The following is a 12,762-nucleotide window of genomic DNA, read 5'->3' on the forward strand; positions in this document are numbered from 1 at the left end:
ATCTGCAGTGATGTTTTTTATATATAATGGTGGGAGTTTCTATCAGGTTCTTTTATTCCATTAAATGTCATATACAAATTTGTTCGCAGTTCCATTGGTTCACATCAAATTTCTATCGGGGGACAGCGGGGGAGAGGGAGGGGGGGGGGAGGGGGGAAGGAGAAGGGGGGGGGGAAGGTGGGGGGAGGGGGGGGGGAAAGAGATGGGAGGGGAATTAGGTGGTCATAGGAGATATAAGTGAACTCGATATTAGGTATCAACCTATACAAAGGTTATTTATCAAATGTCATAGATCACGTTAGCATTATAACCCCATATTTTACACTAAAAAATATCTAAAACTGTTCTTTAAAATTAGTCTATATGAATTTATAAGACAAATGGTGAGGTAACATTTTATCTCATGGTTGGTATATATTAGCACTATATTCCCCCTAAATGTAATGCCCCTTAACTAGTTCGCCAAACCCCAACTGATCCATTATTTGTATTTATCCTGTAGTTTTAAATATTAGGGTGTCCAAAACCGGATTAAGGTAATATGGACTAGTGGTCCAGAGCTAGTTCAATATAGCCATATATATATGTTATTTATCCTGTTTTGGCTCTGGACCACTAGTCCATATTACCTTAATCCGGTTTTGGACACCCTAATATTTAAAACTACAGGATAAATACAAATAATGGATCAGTTGGGGTTTGGCGAACTAGTTAAGGGGCATTACATTTAGGGGGAATATAGTGCTAATATATACCAACCATGAGATAAAATGTTACCTCACCATTTGTCTTATAAATTCATATAGACTAATTTTAAAGAACAGTTTTAGATATTTTTTAGTGTAAAATATGGGGTTATAATGCTAACGTGATCTATGACATTTGATAAATAACCTTTGTATAGGTTGATACCTAATATCGAGTTCACTTATATCTCCTATGACCACCTAATTCCCCTCCCATCTCTTTCCCCCCCCCCCCTCCCCCCACCTTCCCCCCCCCCTTCTCCTTCCCCCCTCCCCCCCCCTCCTCTCCCCCGCTGTCCCCCGATAGAAATTTGATGTGAACCAATGGAACTGCGAACAAATTTGTATATGACATTTAATGGAATAAAAGAACCTGATAGAAACTCCCACCATTATATATAAAAAACATCACTGCAGATATAATCCATGGGCGAGCTATGGGGAAATGGCTGCTAACCGGGACCAACGAAAAATGGCCGCGGGTGTAGCTTAGATATGTGGAAAATGATGCTGGGTGTAGATTGACTCCTAAAAGATGGCTGCACCATGTTAGCTTATGGAAGACTCCAAAAAGATGGCTGTGCCAATGTTACCTTATGGGAGACTTCAGTAAAAATGGCCGCCATACACGTACATATAAAAGACACTTCCGTGCTAGAGTATCCCATTCCCTGATGAAGTCACGTGACTAGTGACGATACGCGTCGGAACGAGGATACCGGAAGTGACGTTCGCATACACGAGCGGAATGCTCGTCCGTTTTTAAAGCTGTATTTTATCGTATGTTTGTGAGTACCTCTTCTTATATATCGTTATAATAAATTTTACGAACGTACTTCACCATCCGAGTGTACCTCTATCTTTCCTATGAGACCTCTGGGAGTTATACTGAAGCCAAAGATCTATATGGAAACTATCTGAGAGAAAAATACCTACCTGAGGGGACCAATATCCACCTGCTAGGAATTGGGATAGAATCCCTGGACCTTGTTTTTGCTGCTTGATTTGCTGTTTACCTTACAGCAGTAAGGTAAGGGGCCATTTTACCTAGTGTGCCGTGTATACTGGAGACACAGAAATTACAACACGATTGCTGGCACCTGTTTTTCTTTTTGAGAAGCACTGAACAAGTCACTGAGCACTTATTTCAGCTTATATATAGACTGTCTTATATACATATTTAATTTTTTTTTATTATTATTATTAAGAAGATTACGGAACTAATAATCACTGGCACTTTATTTAATTTCACTAAAGACTGTATTTTACCAACTTTTTGTAATCATGCACTATGAATTGCACGTTTTAATATAAGACATTTGCACTTTATGGAATATTTTTCCCCTTTTACTTAGAGTTACTTATGTTGATATATAAACACATGATTTCTGGAATTTAAGTTTTATAATACACTGGTTACTATTTTTCATAGCACAAGGCACTTTAATTTTTATTTAAGATAGGCTAGTTGATTTATAGCTAGATTTTATTTCTTCCAGTATTAGGCTCTTTATATTTATATCTAGTTCAGGTAGCGCAACACCATCTGTTTGATTTTCACTTTTATTATCTGGGGGTTAGGGTTCATACCCCTGTCGGTAGTTTGCTGCAACCTATCCTTTTAAATAGCTTAGGCCCTTGACGACAGCGCGGGGGATACCTTAACCCAAATCATAAGAGTAAAGCTCCTCCTTCCTCCCAATATCTCTATTTTCTTTGTAAATAACACCCCAGTATCATGGACACAGGTAAAAGAGTGAGGCAGCTGAGAGCCAGTCTCTCTAGAAGTATTCCTTCACCTCTGTTGGTGAAGCAATACTCACAAAATGCAATAGGTACTGTGCAGTGTTTACTAACACCTTGCAGCAGTGCCACTGAGAGGAATGTAGAGCTGGAACTTCTGTTCTAGGTCCAGGCCCCCTGCTGGTACAGTAGGGCTGACTCTATTGCCCTATCAAGGGCACTGCTGCAATGTGTCGGGCAGGAAATGTTATGTAGTTGTAGCGCTACCCCACACAGGAGCCACTAGAATATAGTGCAGTGTCCCCAGAGAGGTACCTCTTAGCAAAGGGGGTGTCAAACTGTGGCCCTCCACCTGTTGAAGAACTACAAATCCAATGACGCATTGTACGGCTGACAGTTAAACTTAGCACATGCAATAGGTGATGATCTCTATGTGTATACCTATAAAAGGACAGTCTTTAGTCCTAACTCTTCAGTTGGCTAGCGTTGGGGCCCAGATGTACTGTCGGTGCACATGAGATTAGTCCCAGTCAAGCCTGCAGGCTGCATTAAGACTACTAGATGGCTGTATAGTCAGTTCCTAAAGGACTCAGTCTCTCTAGCAGCATTCTTAGCCATAGACAACCTGCACTTGTTTCTAGATGTACGATGCCTTGAAAAAGTATTTATCCCCTTGAAGTTTTCCACATTTTGTCATGTTACAGCCAAAAATGTATTTTATTGGGATTTTATGTGATAGACCAACACAAAGTGGCTCATAATTGTGAAGTGGAAGGAAAACGATAAATGGTTTTCCAAATGTTTTACACATAAATATCTGAAAAGTGGGGGGGGGGGGCATTTGTATTCAGCCCCCTTTACTCTGATACCCCTAACGAAAATCTAGTGAAACCAATTGCCTTCAGAAGTCACCTAATTATTGTAGCGTCCACCTGTGTATAATTTAATCTCAGTATAAATACAGCTGTTCTGTGAAGCCCTCAGAAGTTTGTTAGAGAACCGTGGTGGACAAACAGCATCATGAAGGCCAAGGAACACACCAGACAGGTCAGGGATAAAGTTGTGGAGAAGTATAAAGCAGGGTTAGGTTATATACAAATATCCCAAGCTTTGAACATCTCCCTGAGCTCTGTTCAATCCATCATCTGAAAATGGAAAGAGTATGGCACAACTGCAAACCTACCAAGACATGGCCGTCCACCTAAACTGACCGGCCGGGCAAGGAGAGCATTCATCAGAGAAGCAGCCAAGAGGTCCATGGTAACTCTGGAGGAGCTGCAGAGATCCACAGCTCAGGGGGGAGAATCTGTCCACAGGACAACTATTAGTCGTCTCTCCACAAATCTGCCCTTTATGGAAGAGTGACAAGAAGAAAGACATTGGAGAAAGAAAGTCATAAGAAGTCCTGTGGAAGAAGGTGCTCTGGTCAGATGAGACCAAAATTGAACTTTTTGGCCTAAAAGCAAAACACTATGTGTGGCGGAAAACTAACACTGCACATCACCCTGAACACACCATCCCCACCGTGAAACATGGTGGTGGCAGCATCATGTGATGGGGGTGCTTTTCTTCAGCAGGGACAGGGAAGCTGGTCAGAGTTGATGGGAAGATGGATGGAGCCAAATACAGGACAATCTTAGAAGAAAACCTGTTAGAGTCGGCAGAAGACTTGAGACCGGGGCGGAGGTTCACCTTCCAGCAGGGCAACGACCCGAAACATCCAGCCAGAGCTACAATGGAATGGTTTACATCAAAGCATATTCATGTGTTAGAATGGCCCAGTCACAGTCCAGACCTAAATCCAGTTTAGAATCTGTGGCAAGACTTGAAAATTGCTGATCATAGACGCTCTCCATCCAATCTGACAGAGCGCGAGATATTTTACAAAGAAGAAGAATGGGCAGAAATGTCCTCTCTAGATGTGCAAAGCTGGTAGAGACACCCCCAAAAAGACTTGTAGAGAAAGGGGGTTCTACAAAGTATTGATTCTGGGGGGGCGCCATACAAATGCCCCTCCCCCACACTTTTCACATATTTATTTGTATCATTTATCATTTTCCTTCCACTTCACAATTATGGGCCACTTTGTGTTGGTCTATCACATAAAATCCCAATAAAGTACATTTACGTTTTTGGTTGTAACATGAGAAAATGTGTAAAATTTCAGGGGGTATGAATACTTTTTCAAGGCACTGTATCTGCTAAAATAAGGATAAATCAGAAAAAAAATGTAACCGTTTGGTGCCTAGGTTCTCACCTCTCTCCAGGAGGAAATATACCACTCTATACATTTCTGCTCATGGCAGACCATCTGTACACGTGGCTTGTAGACCGTACTCTGGCAGTGGAAGGGTCTCAGGATCCTCTTGTCCCGAGTGTCCACACACTGGACGTCTCTGACCCGGACTCCATTCCCACAGCTCCGGGAGCACTGCAGAGGAAATAATAGGCAGACTGAAGGGCAATGGTCTCGTATTTTAAAGTAAATTATTGTTACCTGTTAATTTCTCAATAGTTACCGGTACTTGATTACAAATACAGAATTAATAGGGTGACTTAATAATCATAACAGTTACATGTTGCCTTATGCAGGTCAATTTGTCATTTTATTTCATCTTTTAATTGAAAAAAATATAGAAAACCAATGTATTGTAGATGACATTCATTTTACAGAAAGCCCAGCACTACCAGGTCACTTTCCCACCATCTCAGCCTAACAGAAAATCCAGACTGCTGAGAATGTATCGGGAAGGGACGTCTCCTCAGTTGTGTGCGCAATTTGAGCTCCTGCTGTTGATATATGTTTGCATTTGATACAGGATGCAGTCATGACATTTATGTAACAGAAAGTCCAGCACTACCAGATCACTTTATTACCGTCTCAACCAATGAAAAAATACAGACTGCTGAGTAAGTATGGGGAGGGGGATCTCCTCTGACTTATTCAGCTGTGTATGCAATTTGAGCTCCTGCTGTTGATATACAGTATGTTTGCATTTAATATAGGATACAGTCATGGCATTCATTTTACAGAAAGCCCAGCACTACCATGTCGCTTTGTCAATATCTCAGCCTCAAGGTAAATCCAGACAGAGTTGAGAAGTTATGGGGTGTCTCCTCTGATTCATACAGTTGTGTGCGATTTGAGCTCCTGCTGTTGGTGTATGTTCTCATTTGATACAGGATACGGTCATGACCTTCATTTTACAGAAAGTCCAGCACTACCATGTCGCTTTGTCAATATCTCAGCCTAAGAAAAAATTCCAGCAGAGATGAGAAGTTATGGGGGTGTCTCCTCTGACTCATACAGCTGTGTGTGCCATTTGAGCTGTTGCTGTTGATGTATGTTCTCATTTAATATAGGATGCAGTCATGACATTAATTTTACAGAAAGTCCAGCACTACCAGATCACTTTATTACCATCTCAACCAATGAAAAAATACAGACTGCTGAGTAAGTATGGGGAGGGGGATCTCCTCTGACTTATTCAGCTGTGTATGCAATTTGAGCTCCTGCTGTTGATATACAGTATGTTTGCATTTAATATAGGATACAGTCATGGCATTCATTTTACAGAAAGCCCAGCACTACCATGTCGCTTTGTCAATATCTCAGCCTCAAGGAAAATCCAGACAGAGTTGAGAAGTTATGGGGTGTCTCCTCTGATTCATACAGCTGTGTGCGATTTGAGCTCCTGCTGTTGGTGTATGTTCTCATTTGATACAGGATACGGTCATGACCTTCATTTTACAGAAAGTCCAGCACTACCAAATCACTTTCTCACTATCTCAGCCTAAGAAAAAATTCCAGCAGAGATGAGAAGTTATGGGGGTGTCTCCTCTGACTCATACAGCTGTGTGTGCCATTTGAGCTGTTGCTGTTGATGTATGTTCTCATTTAATATAGGATGCAGTCATGACATTAATTTTACAGAAAGTCCAGCACTACCAGATCACTTTATTAACATCTCAGTCAATGAGAAAATACAGACTGCTGAGTAGGTATGGGGAGGGGCATCTCCTCTGACTTATTCAGCAGTGTATGCAATTTGAGTTCCTGCTGTTGATATACAGTATGTTCTCATTTGATACAGGATACAGTCATGACCTTCATTTTACAGAAAGTCCAGCACTACCAAATCACTTTCTCACTATCTCAGCCTAAGAAAAAATCCAGGTAAAGATGAGAAGTTATGGGGGTGTCTCCTCTGACTCATACAGCTGTGTGTGCCATTTGAGCTGTTGCTGTTGATGTATGTTCTCATTTAATATAGTCATGGCATTAATTTTACAGAAAGCCCAGCACTACCAAGTCACTTTCTCACTATCTCAGCCTAGGAGAAAATCCAAACAGAGTTGAAAAGGTATGGAGGAGGATGTCTCCTCTGACTCATACAGCTGTGTGTGCAATTTTAGCTCCTGCTGTTGATATATCTTCGCATTTATTATAGGATGCTGTCATGCCATTCATTTTACAGAAAGCCCAGCACTACCAGATCACTTTCTCACTATCTCAGCCTAAGAGAAAATCCAGACAGAGCTGAGAAGGTATGGGGGTGTCTCCTCTGACTCATACAGCTGTGTGTGCGCAATTTGAGCTCCTGCTGTTGATATATCATTGCATGTAACACAGGATGCAGCCATTCATTCAAAAGAAAGTCCAGCACTACCATGTCAATTTCTCACTATCTTACCCAAAGAGAAAATCAAGAGCTGAGAAGGTATATGGGGGGGGGGGGGTGATGGGTCTTCCTCTGACTCATTGAGCTATGTGTAAAATTTGAGCTCCCGCTGTATGTTTGCAACACAGGCTATGTACAGCAAACCAGTAAAGTCAGCCTGGTAAGAAAGGGAAAAGCACTCCATTCGATGTTGGCGGATGGTACACATCCACTAATAATATGCTATATTTCATGTTTACCTTACTAAAATGGGGTGTGCATTTAAAAAAAAAAAAAATTGTGGGGGGGGGGGGGGGTGGTTTACCTTGCTCCAGTTCCCCACTGTCCACGATGCACAAGGCCTCAGATAGCACCGACGTGCGGGAGCTGGTTTGGCGCTGGCGTCACATGTGTTATTACCTTCCGCTGTGCACACAACCGTGCGCCACATCGCACCAAGACCGCAGGAGGTGGAACACTAGAAAAAAAAAAAAGAAACGCGTAACATGTACATGCCGTACCTGCTAGTCCTATATATAGAAAACCAAATGTCTTAAAGCCAAACCTTGGCAACTGGTACGAATATCTACATTTTACTTGGTACCAGCCTCTTGAATTTTAAAGCGATTCCAAGGCTGGGTTCACATTGCCGTACGGAGCGGCTCGCAGCAGGGGGTGCGGGGCGTCGCCGTTCACCGTTTCAGGTACGATTTCAGGTATGAATTTTTGACTGAATTCGGAATGTGAAACGGACCAGAAGACGCACAGGACCCCTGTGCAATTCACTCCGCGGCGTCCCAGAGCTATGCGAACCGGCTCTGTTGGGGGCCAGTCACAGTCTCCTGACATGCGAATTGGATGCGGGGAGAGCCGCATCCAAGTCGCAATAGTGTAAACCTAGCCTAAAGGTTGTAATAATAAAAAAATAAAACATGTTATACTTACCTGCTCTGTGTAATGGTTTTGCACAGAGCAGATCCTCTTTAGCAAGGGGACCCCCAGATCCCGACCTCCACCCCTGTGTGAAATGGTAAGGGGGTACAAAAATACCCCTTCTATTTCACCAAAAAAGTGACAAAAGTGTTAAAAATTACAGGAGACGGTCTTTGTCCTTTATTAAAGTCTTCTTTCATCTTCTTTCTTCTGGTCTTCTTCCTTCTTCCTTTCTTTATCCTTCGGTTTCTTCCTCCATCTTCTTCTTTCTCTGATCCTCTTCTTCCTCTGATCCGCTTCTTCTTGCTCCGGTGTTCTTGTCCGGCATCTTCCTCCATCTTCCTCCACGGCGTCTCTTCTTCGTTCTCGGGCCGCTCCGCGCAATAGGAGGCTCCCGCTGTGTGACACTTCTCTTTTTCTGACAGTTCTTATATAACGGAGGGTGGGGCCACTCGGTGACTCCGCCCCCTCGAACGCACTGTTCCATGCATCAGAGGGGGGCGGAGTCACTGGGTGGCCCCGCCCTCCGTTATATAAGAACTGTCAGAAGAAGAAAAGCGTCACACAGCGGAAGCCTCCCATTGCGTGGAGCGGCCCGAGAACGAAGAAGAGACGCCGTGGAGGAAGATGCCGGACGAGGACACCGGAGCAAGAAGAAGCGGATCGGAGGAAGAACAAGATGGAGGAAGAAACCGAAGGATGAAGAAAGGAAGAAGGAAGAAGACCAGAAGAAAGAAGATGAAAGAAGACTTTAATAAAGGACTTGTCAAAGACCGTCTCCTGTCATTTTTAACACCTTTGTTACTTTTTTGGTGAAATGGTAGGCCCTTATTTCACAGGGGGGGGAGGTCGAGATCTGGGGGTCTAGGGGATCTGGGAGTCTCCTTGTTAAAGGGGGCTTCCAGATTTCGATAAGCCCCCCGCCCGCAGACCCCCACAACCACCAGCCAGGGTTGTGGGGATGAGGCCCTTGTCCTCATGAACATGGGGAAAAGGTGCTTTGAGGGGCGACCCCAAAGCATCCTCCCAATGTTGAGGGCATGTGGCTTGGAAACGGTTCAGGAGGGGGGGCGCTCTCTCATCCCCCCCTCTTTTCCTGTGGCCTGCCGGGTTGCGTGCTCAGATAAGGGCCTGGTATGGATTTTGAGGGGGACCCCCACGCCATTTTTTTTTTTGGCGTGGGGCTCCCCTTAAAATCCATGCCAGACCTGAAGGGCCTGGTATGGGTTTTGAGGGGGACCTCCACACCTTTTTTTTTGTTGGCACAGGGTTCCCCTTAATATCCATACCAGGCCCGAAGGGGCCTGGTATGGAATTTCGGGGAACCCCCACGCATTTTTTTTTCTTCATTTTTTTTTTCTTAATGCTAATGCTAACATGACCTGTGTGCAATGCAAATAGCCTTAAAAAAAACCCCCATAGAAGACGTACAACATTAGAATCCTACTATAGCTTGTAGTCGAAATATTCGACCGGGAATGTACGATTGCAGCGTCATACAGCGAGTTTCGCCGCTCCGTCGAATCTTCTTTAAACATTCGACAGACACCATAAGCCTTCAATGACAGATCCGAACGTAATTTATTTGGATTTTCGGACGAATGCAATTTTTTTTTACGAAAAACTAAATAAATAAAAACGAATTTCGGGAGTAACTAAATAAATTTATTTTTCGGACGAAAACTAAATTCCGAAACGAAATATTTCTGTCTGCCCATGTCTATAGAAATGATAGTTTTGTCTCTTCTGTTGGCTTTACTGGTTACAGCCTGGCATTGCATTCTATTGTTGAGTCTGTGGTCTACAAGGAACCCCCCAAATCGTTTTCCATCCTGGATTTCCCCCAAGGATCACCTCCTAATGAGTATAGTTTGTGAAACCGATTGCCTTCAGAAGTCACCTAATTATTAAATAGAATCCCCCTGCGTGTAATTTAATTTCAGTATAAATACAGCTGTTCTTGTTAGCCCTCAGAGGTTTGTTGGAGAACCTTGAACAAACAGCATCATGAAGGCCAAGGAACACACCAGAATGGGAGAATCTGTCCACAGGACAACTATTAGTCGTCTCTCCACAAATCTGCCCTTTATGGAAGAGTGACAAGAAGAAAGACATTGGAGAAAGAAAGTCATAAGAAGTCCTGTTTGTAGTTTGTGAGAAGCCATGTGGGGGAGGGGGCAGCAAACATGTGGAAGAAGGTGATCTGGTCAGAGGAGACCAACATTCAACATTTTGGCCTAAAAGCAAAACTGTAATGCCTCGTACACACGATCGGACTTTCCGTCAACAAAACCGTGCATTTTTGTTTTCGAAGGTTGTTGGCTCAAACCTGTCTTGCATACACACGGTCACACAAATGTTGGCCAACGATTCAGAACGTGGGAAAGCGGTGATGTACAAGACGTACGACGAGCCAGAGAAAAAGGAAGTTCAATAGTCGGTGCGGCTCCTTCTGATTGATTCTGAGCATGCGTGAACTTTTGTGCAACGGACTTGTGTACACACGATTGGACTTTCCGACAACAAGTTTTTGTTGGTGGAAAATTTGAGAACCTGCTAAGAAACATTTGTTGGCATACACACGGTCTGACTTTCCAACAACAAGCTCACATCCAACATTTCCCATTGGAAAATCCAACCGTGTGTACGTGGCATAAGAGAAACCCGGTTGACAAGCGCACATTGGCACACAGGAGAGGGCATACCAGGGTAATTGCACAAGGAGAAGCATGTACTGGCGCATGCGTGAGCGCGTGTGCACCCACTGGCACCACTCAGCCTATTTAAACCAAGCAATGAAGCACACACCTTGCTTAGTGGTCTTTCAGTTACCTGTGTTTGACCCGGCTTCTCCTGTACTTTTCTTTGGACTTCCGCCTGCCTACCTGTGACCATGGCTTGTGTTTGACTCTGCTCCTGTCTCATGCTCCTGTACCTCGCTGCTCGATTGTCTACCAAACCCGGCCTGTATCCTTTCTTTGCTTCAGCCTCACGTTCCTGTACCTGCTCTGCCTGGCTGTTGATGACCCCCTGGCTTATGTTTTGCCTGCTGATCCAGCGACACGTTGTTCCAGTTTCCTGTACCTGTCCGGTGATCTACGGCCATCGGGTTCCTGTCAAGCCTCAGCTGGTGTCACCTGCTAAACCGCCCCTCGTGCCACTCTGTGTCCCTTACTGCCTGTCATCTCTATCAGGGGCGTTGGACAGGATGTGCAGGAGAAGCCCAGTCTACAGATTGATCTCCCCCAGGTACGTGACAAAAAAAACTATGTGTGGCAGAAAACTAACACTGCACATCACCCTGAACACACCATCCCCACTGTGAAACATGGTGGTGGCAGCATCATGTGGTGGGGATGCTTTTCTTCAGCAGGGACAAGGAAGCTGGTCGGAGTTGATGGGAAGATGGATGGAGACAAATACAGGACAATCTTAGAGACCGGGGCGGAGGTTCACCTTCCAGCAGGACAACGACCCGAAACATCCAGCCAGAGCTACAATGGAATGGTTTACATCAAAGCATATTCATGTGTTAGAATGGCCCAGTCACAGTCCAGACCTAAATCCCATTGAGAATCTGTGGGAAGACTTGAAAATTGCTGATCACAGACGCTCTCCATCCAATCTCACAGAGCTTGAGATATTTCGCAAAGAAGAAGAATGGGCAGAAATGTCCTCTCTAGATGTGCAAAGCTGGTAGAGACACCCCCAAAAAGACAGAGAAAGGGGGTTCTACAAAGTATTGACTTCGGGGGGCGCCATACAAATGCCCCCCCCCCCCACACTTTTCACATATTTATTTGTAAAAATTTTGAAAATCATTTATCATTTCCTTTCCACCTCACAATTATGTGTCACTTTGTGTTGGTCTATCACATAAAATCCCAATAAAATACATTTATGTTTTTTGTGGTAACATGACAAGATGTGGGGAATTTCAAGGGGTATGAATACTTTTTCAAGGCACTGTAATACCAATGATGGGGCACAATTCCTCTCACTGACACCAATGATGGGCATTGACAAAATGTGGAAAATTTTCAAGGTGTGTGAATACTTTTTCAAGGCACTGTATAAGTGAAAAATCTGCGCTCAGACTAGTATGCTCACCAAAAAAAAAAAAAAAAAAGGAAAGCAGACAGGACAAGGTTCAAGATACAAAACCTACCATAAAGAACAATACATAATGTGCAGTGCAATCAAAATGTGTAAAATGCAACAATCTGTAAAGGCAAACCTCCCAACTTTCTGAGATGGGAATGAGGGACACCTATCAGCAAAAGTATGCAGGCATAGGACACACCCCTTGCCACACCCCCTTAAAGGAGAATTGTACAAAAAAAACAAGATTGGTTAAACCCACAAGTGTTTTTTTTTACCACTACTATTCCTTTATTTATTCCTCATACTACTGAGTGGCCAAAAGAATATCAGGGATAAACCCCAAACATGCCCACGGTGGATGGTATACTCCAACTCTTGAGGCTGGGTTCACACCATTGCGAATTGGATGCGATATCCCCACATCCAAATCGCAATAGCAGGAGATTTTGACCGCCACTCTTTGGAGCCAGTTTACATATCTCCGCACTGGAGTCTGCAGCAGGTCCCATGCGTTTTGCAGAAAAATGCTGTGCGTCCTTTGATCCGTTTTGGGTCCGAATTCAGCACTAAATTCG

General features: G+C 43.8%; 1 protein-coding gene across 1 annotated transcript in view; it reads right to left on the minus strand.

Annotated features, from left to right (window-relative positions):
- Positions 1-12,762, minus strand: part of ADAMTS7 (ADAM metallopeptidase with thrombospondin type 1 motif 7) — a 240,528-nt gene that overhangs the window by 30,430 nt on the left and 197,336 nt on the right. The window contains exons 20-21 of the mRNA XM_077472765.1: positions 7,476-7,628; positions 4,747-4,920 (exon numbers count right to left, since the gene is read on the minus strand). Of these exons, the coding sequence (XP_077328891.1) occupies positions 4,747-4,920; positions 7,476-7,628 (327 nt within the window). The remainder of the gene's footprint in view (positions 1-4,746; positions 4,921-7,475; positions 7,629-12,762) is intronic.

Source organism: Lithobates pipiens, unplaced genomic scaffold (assembly GCF_037356315.1).
Source record: "Lithobates pipiens isolate NorthernLeopardFrog02 unplaced genomic scaffold, aLitPip1_a1.2 Scaffold_8, whole genome shotgun sequence".
NCBI lineage: Eukaryota > Metazoa > Chordata > Amphibia > Anura > Ranidae > Lithobates > Lithobates pipiens.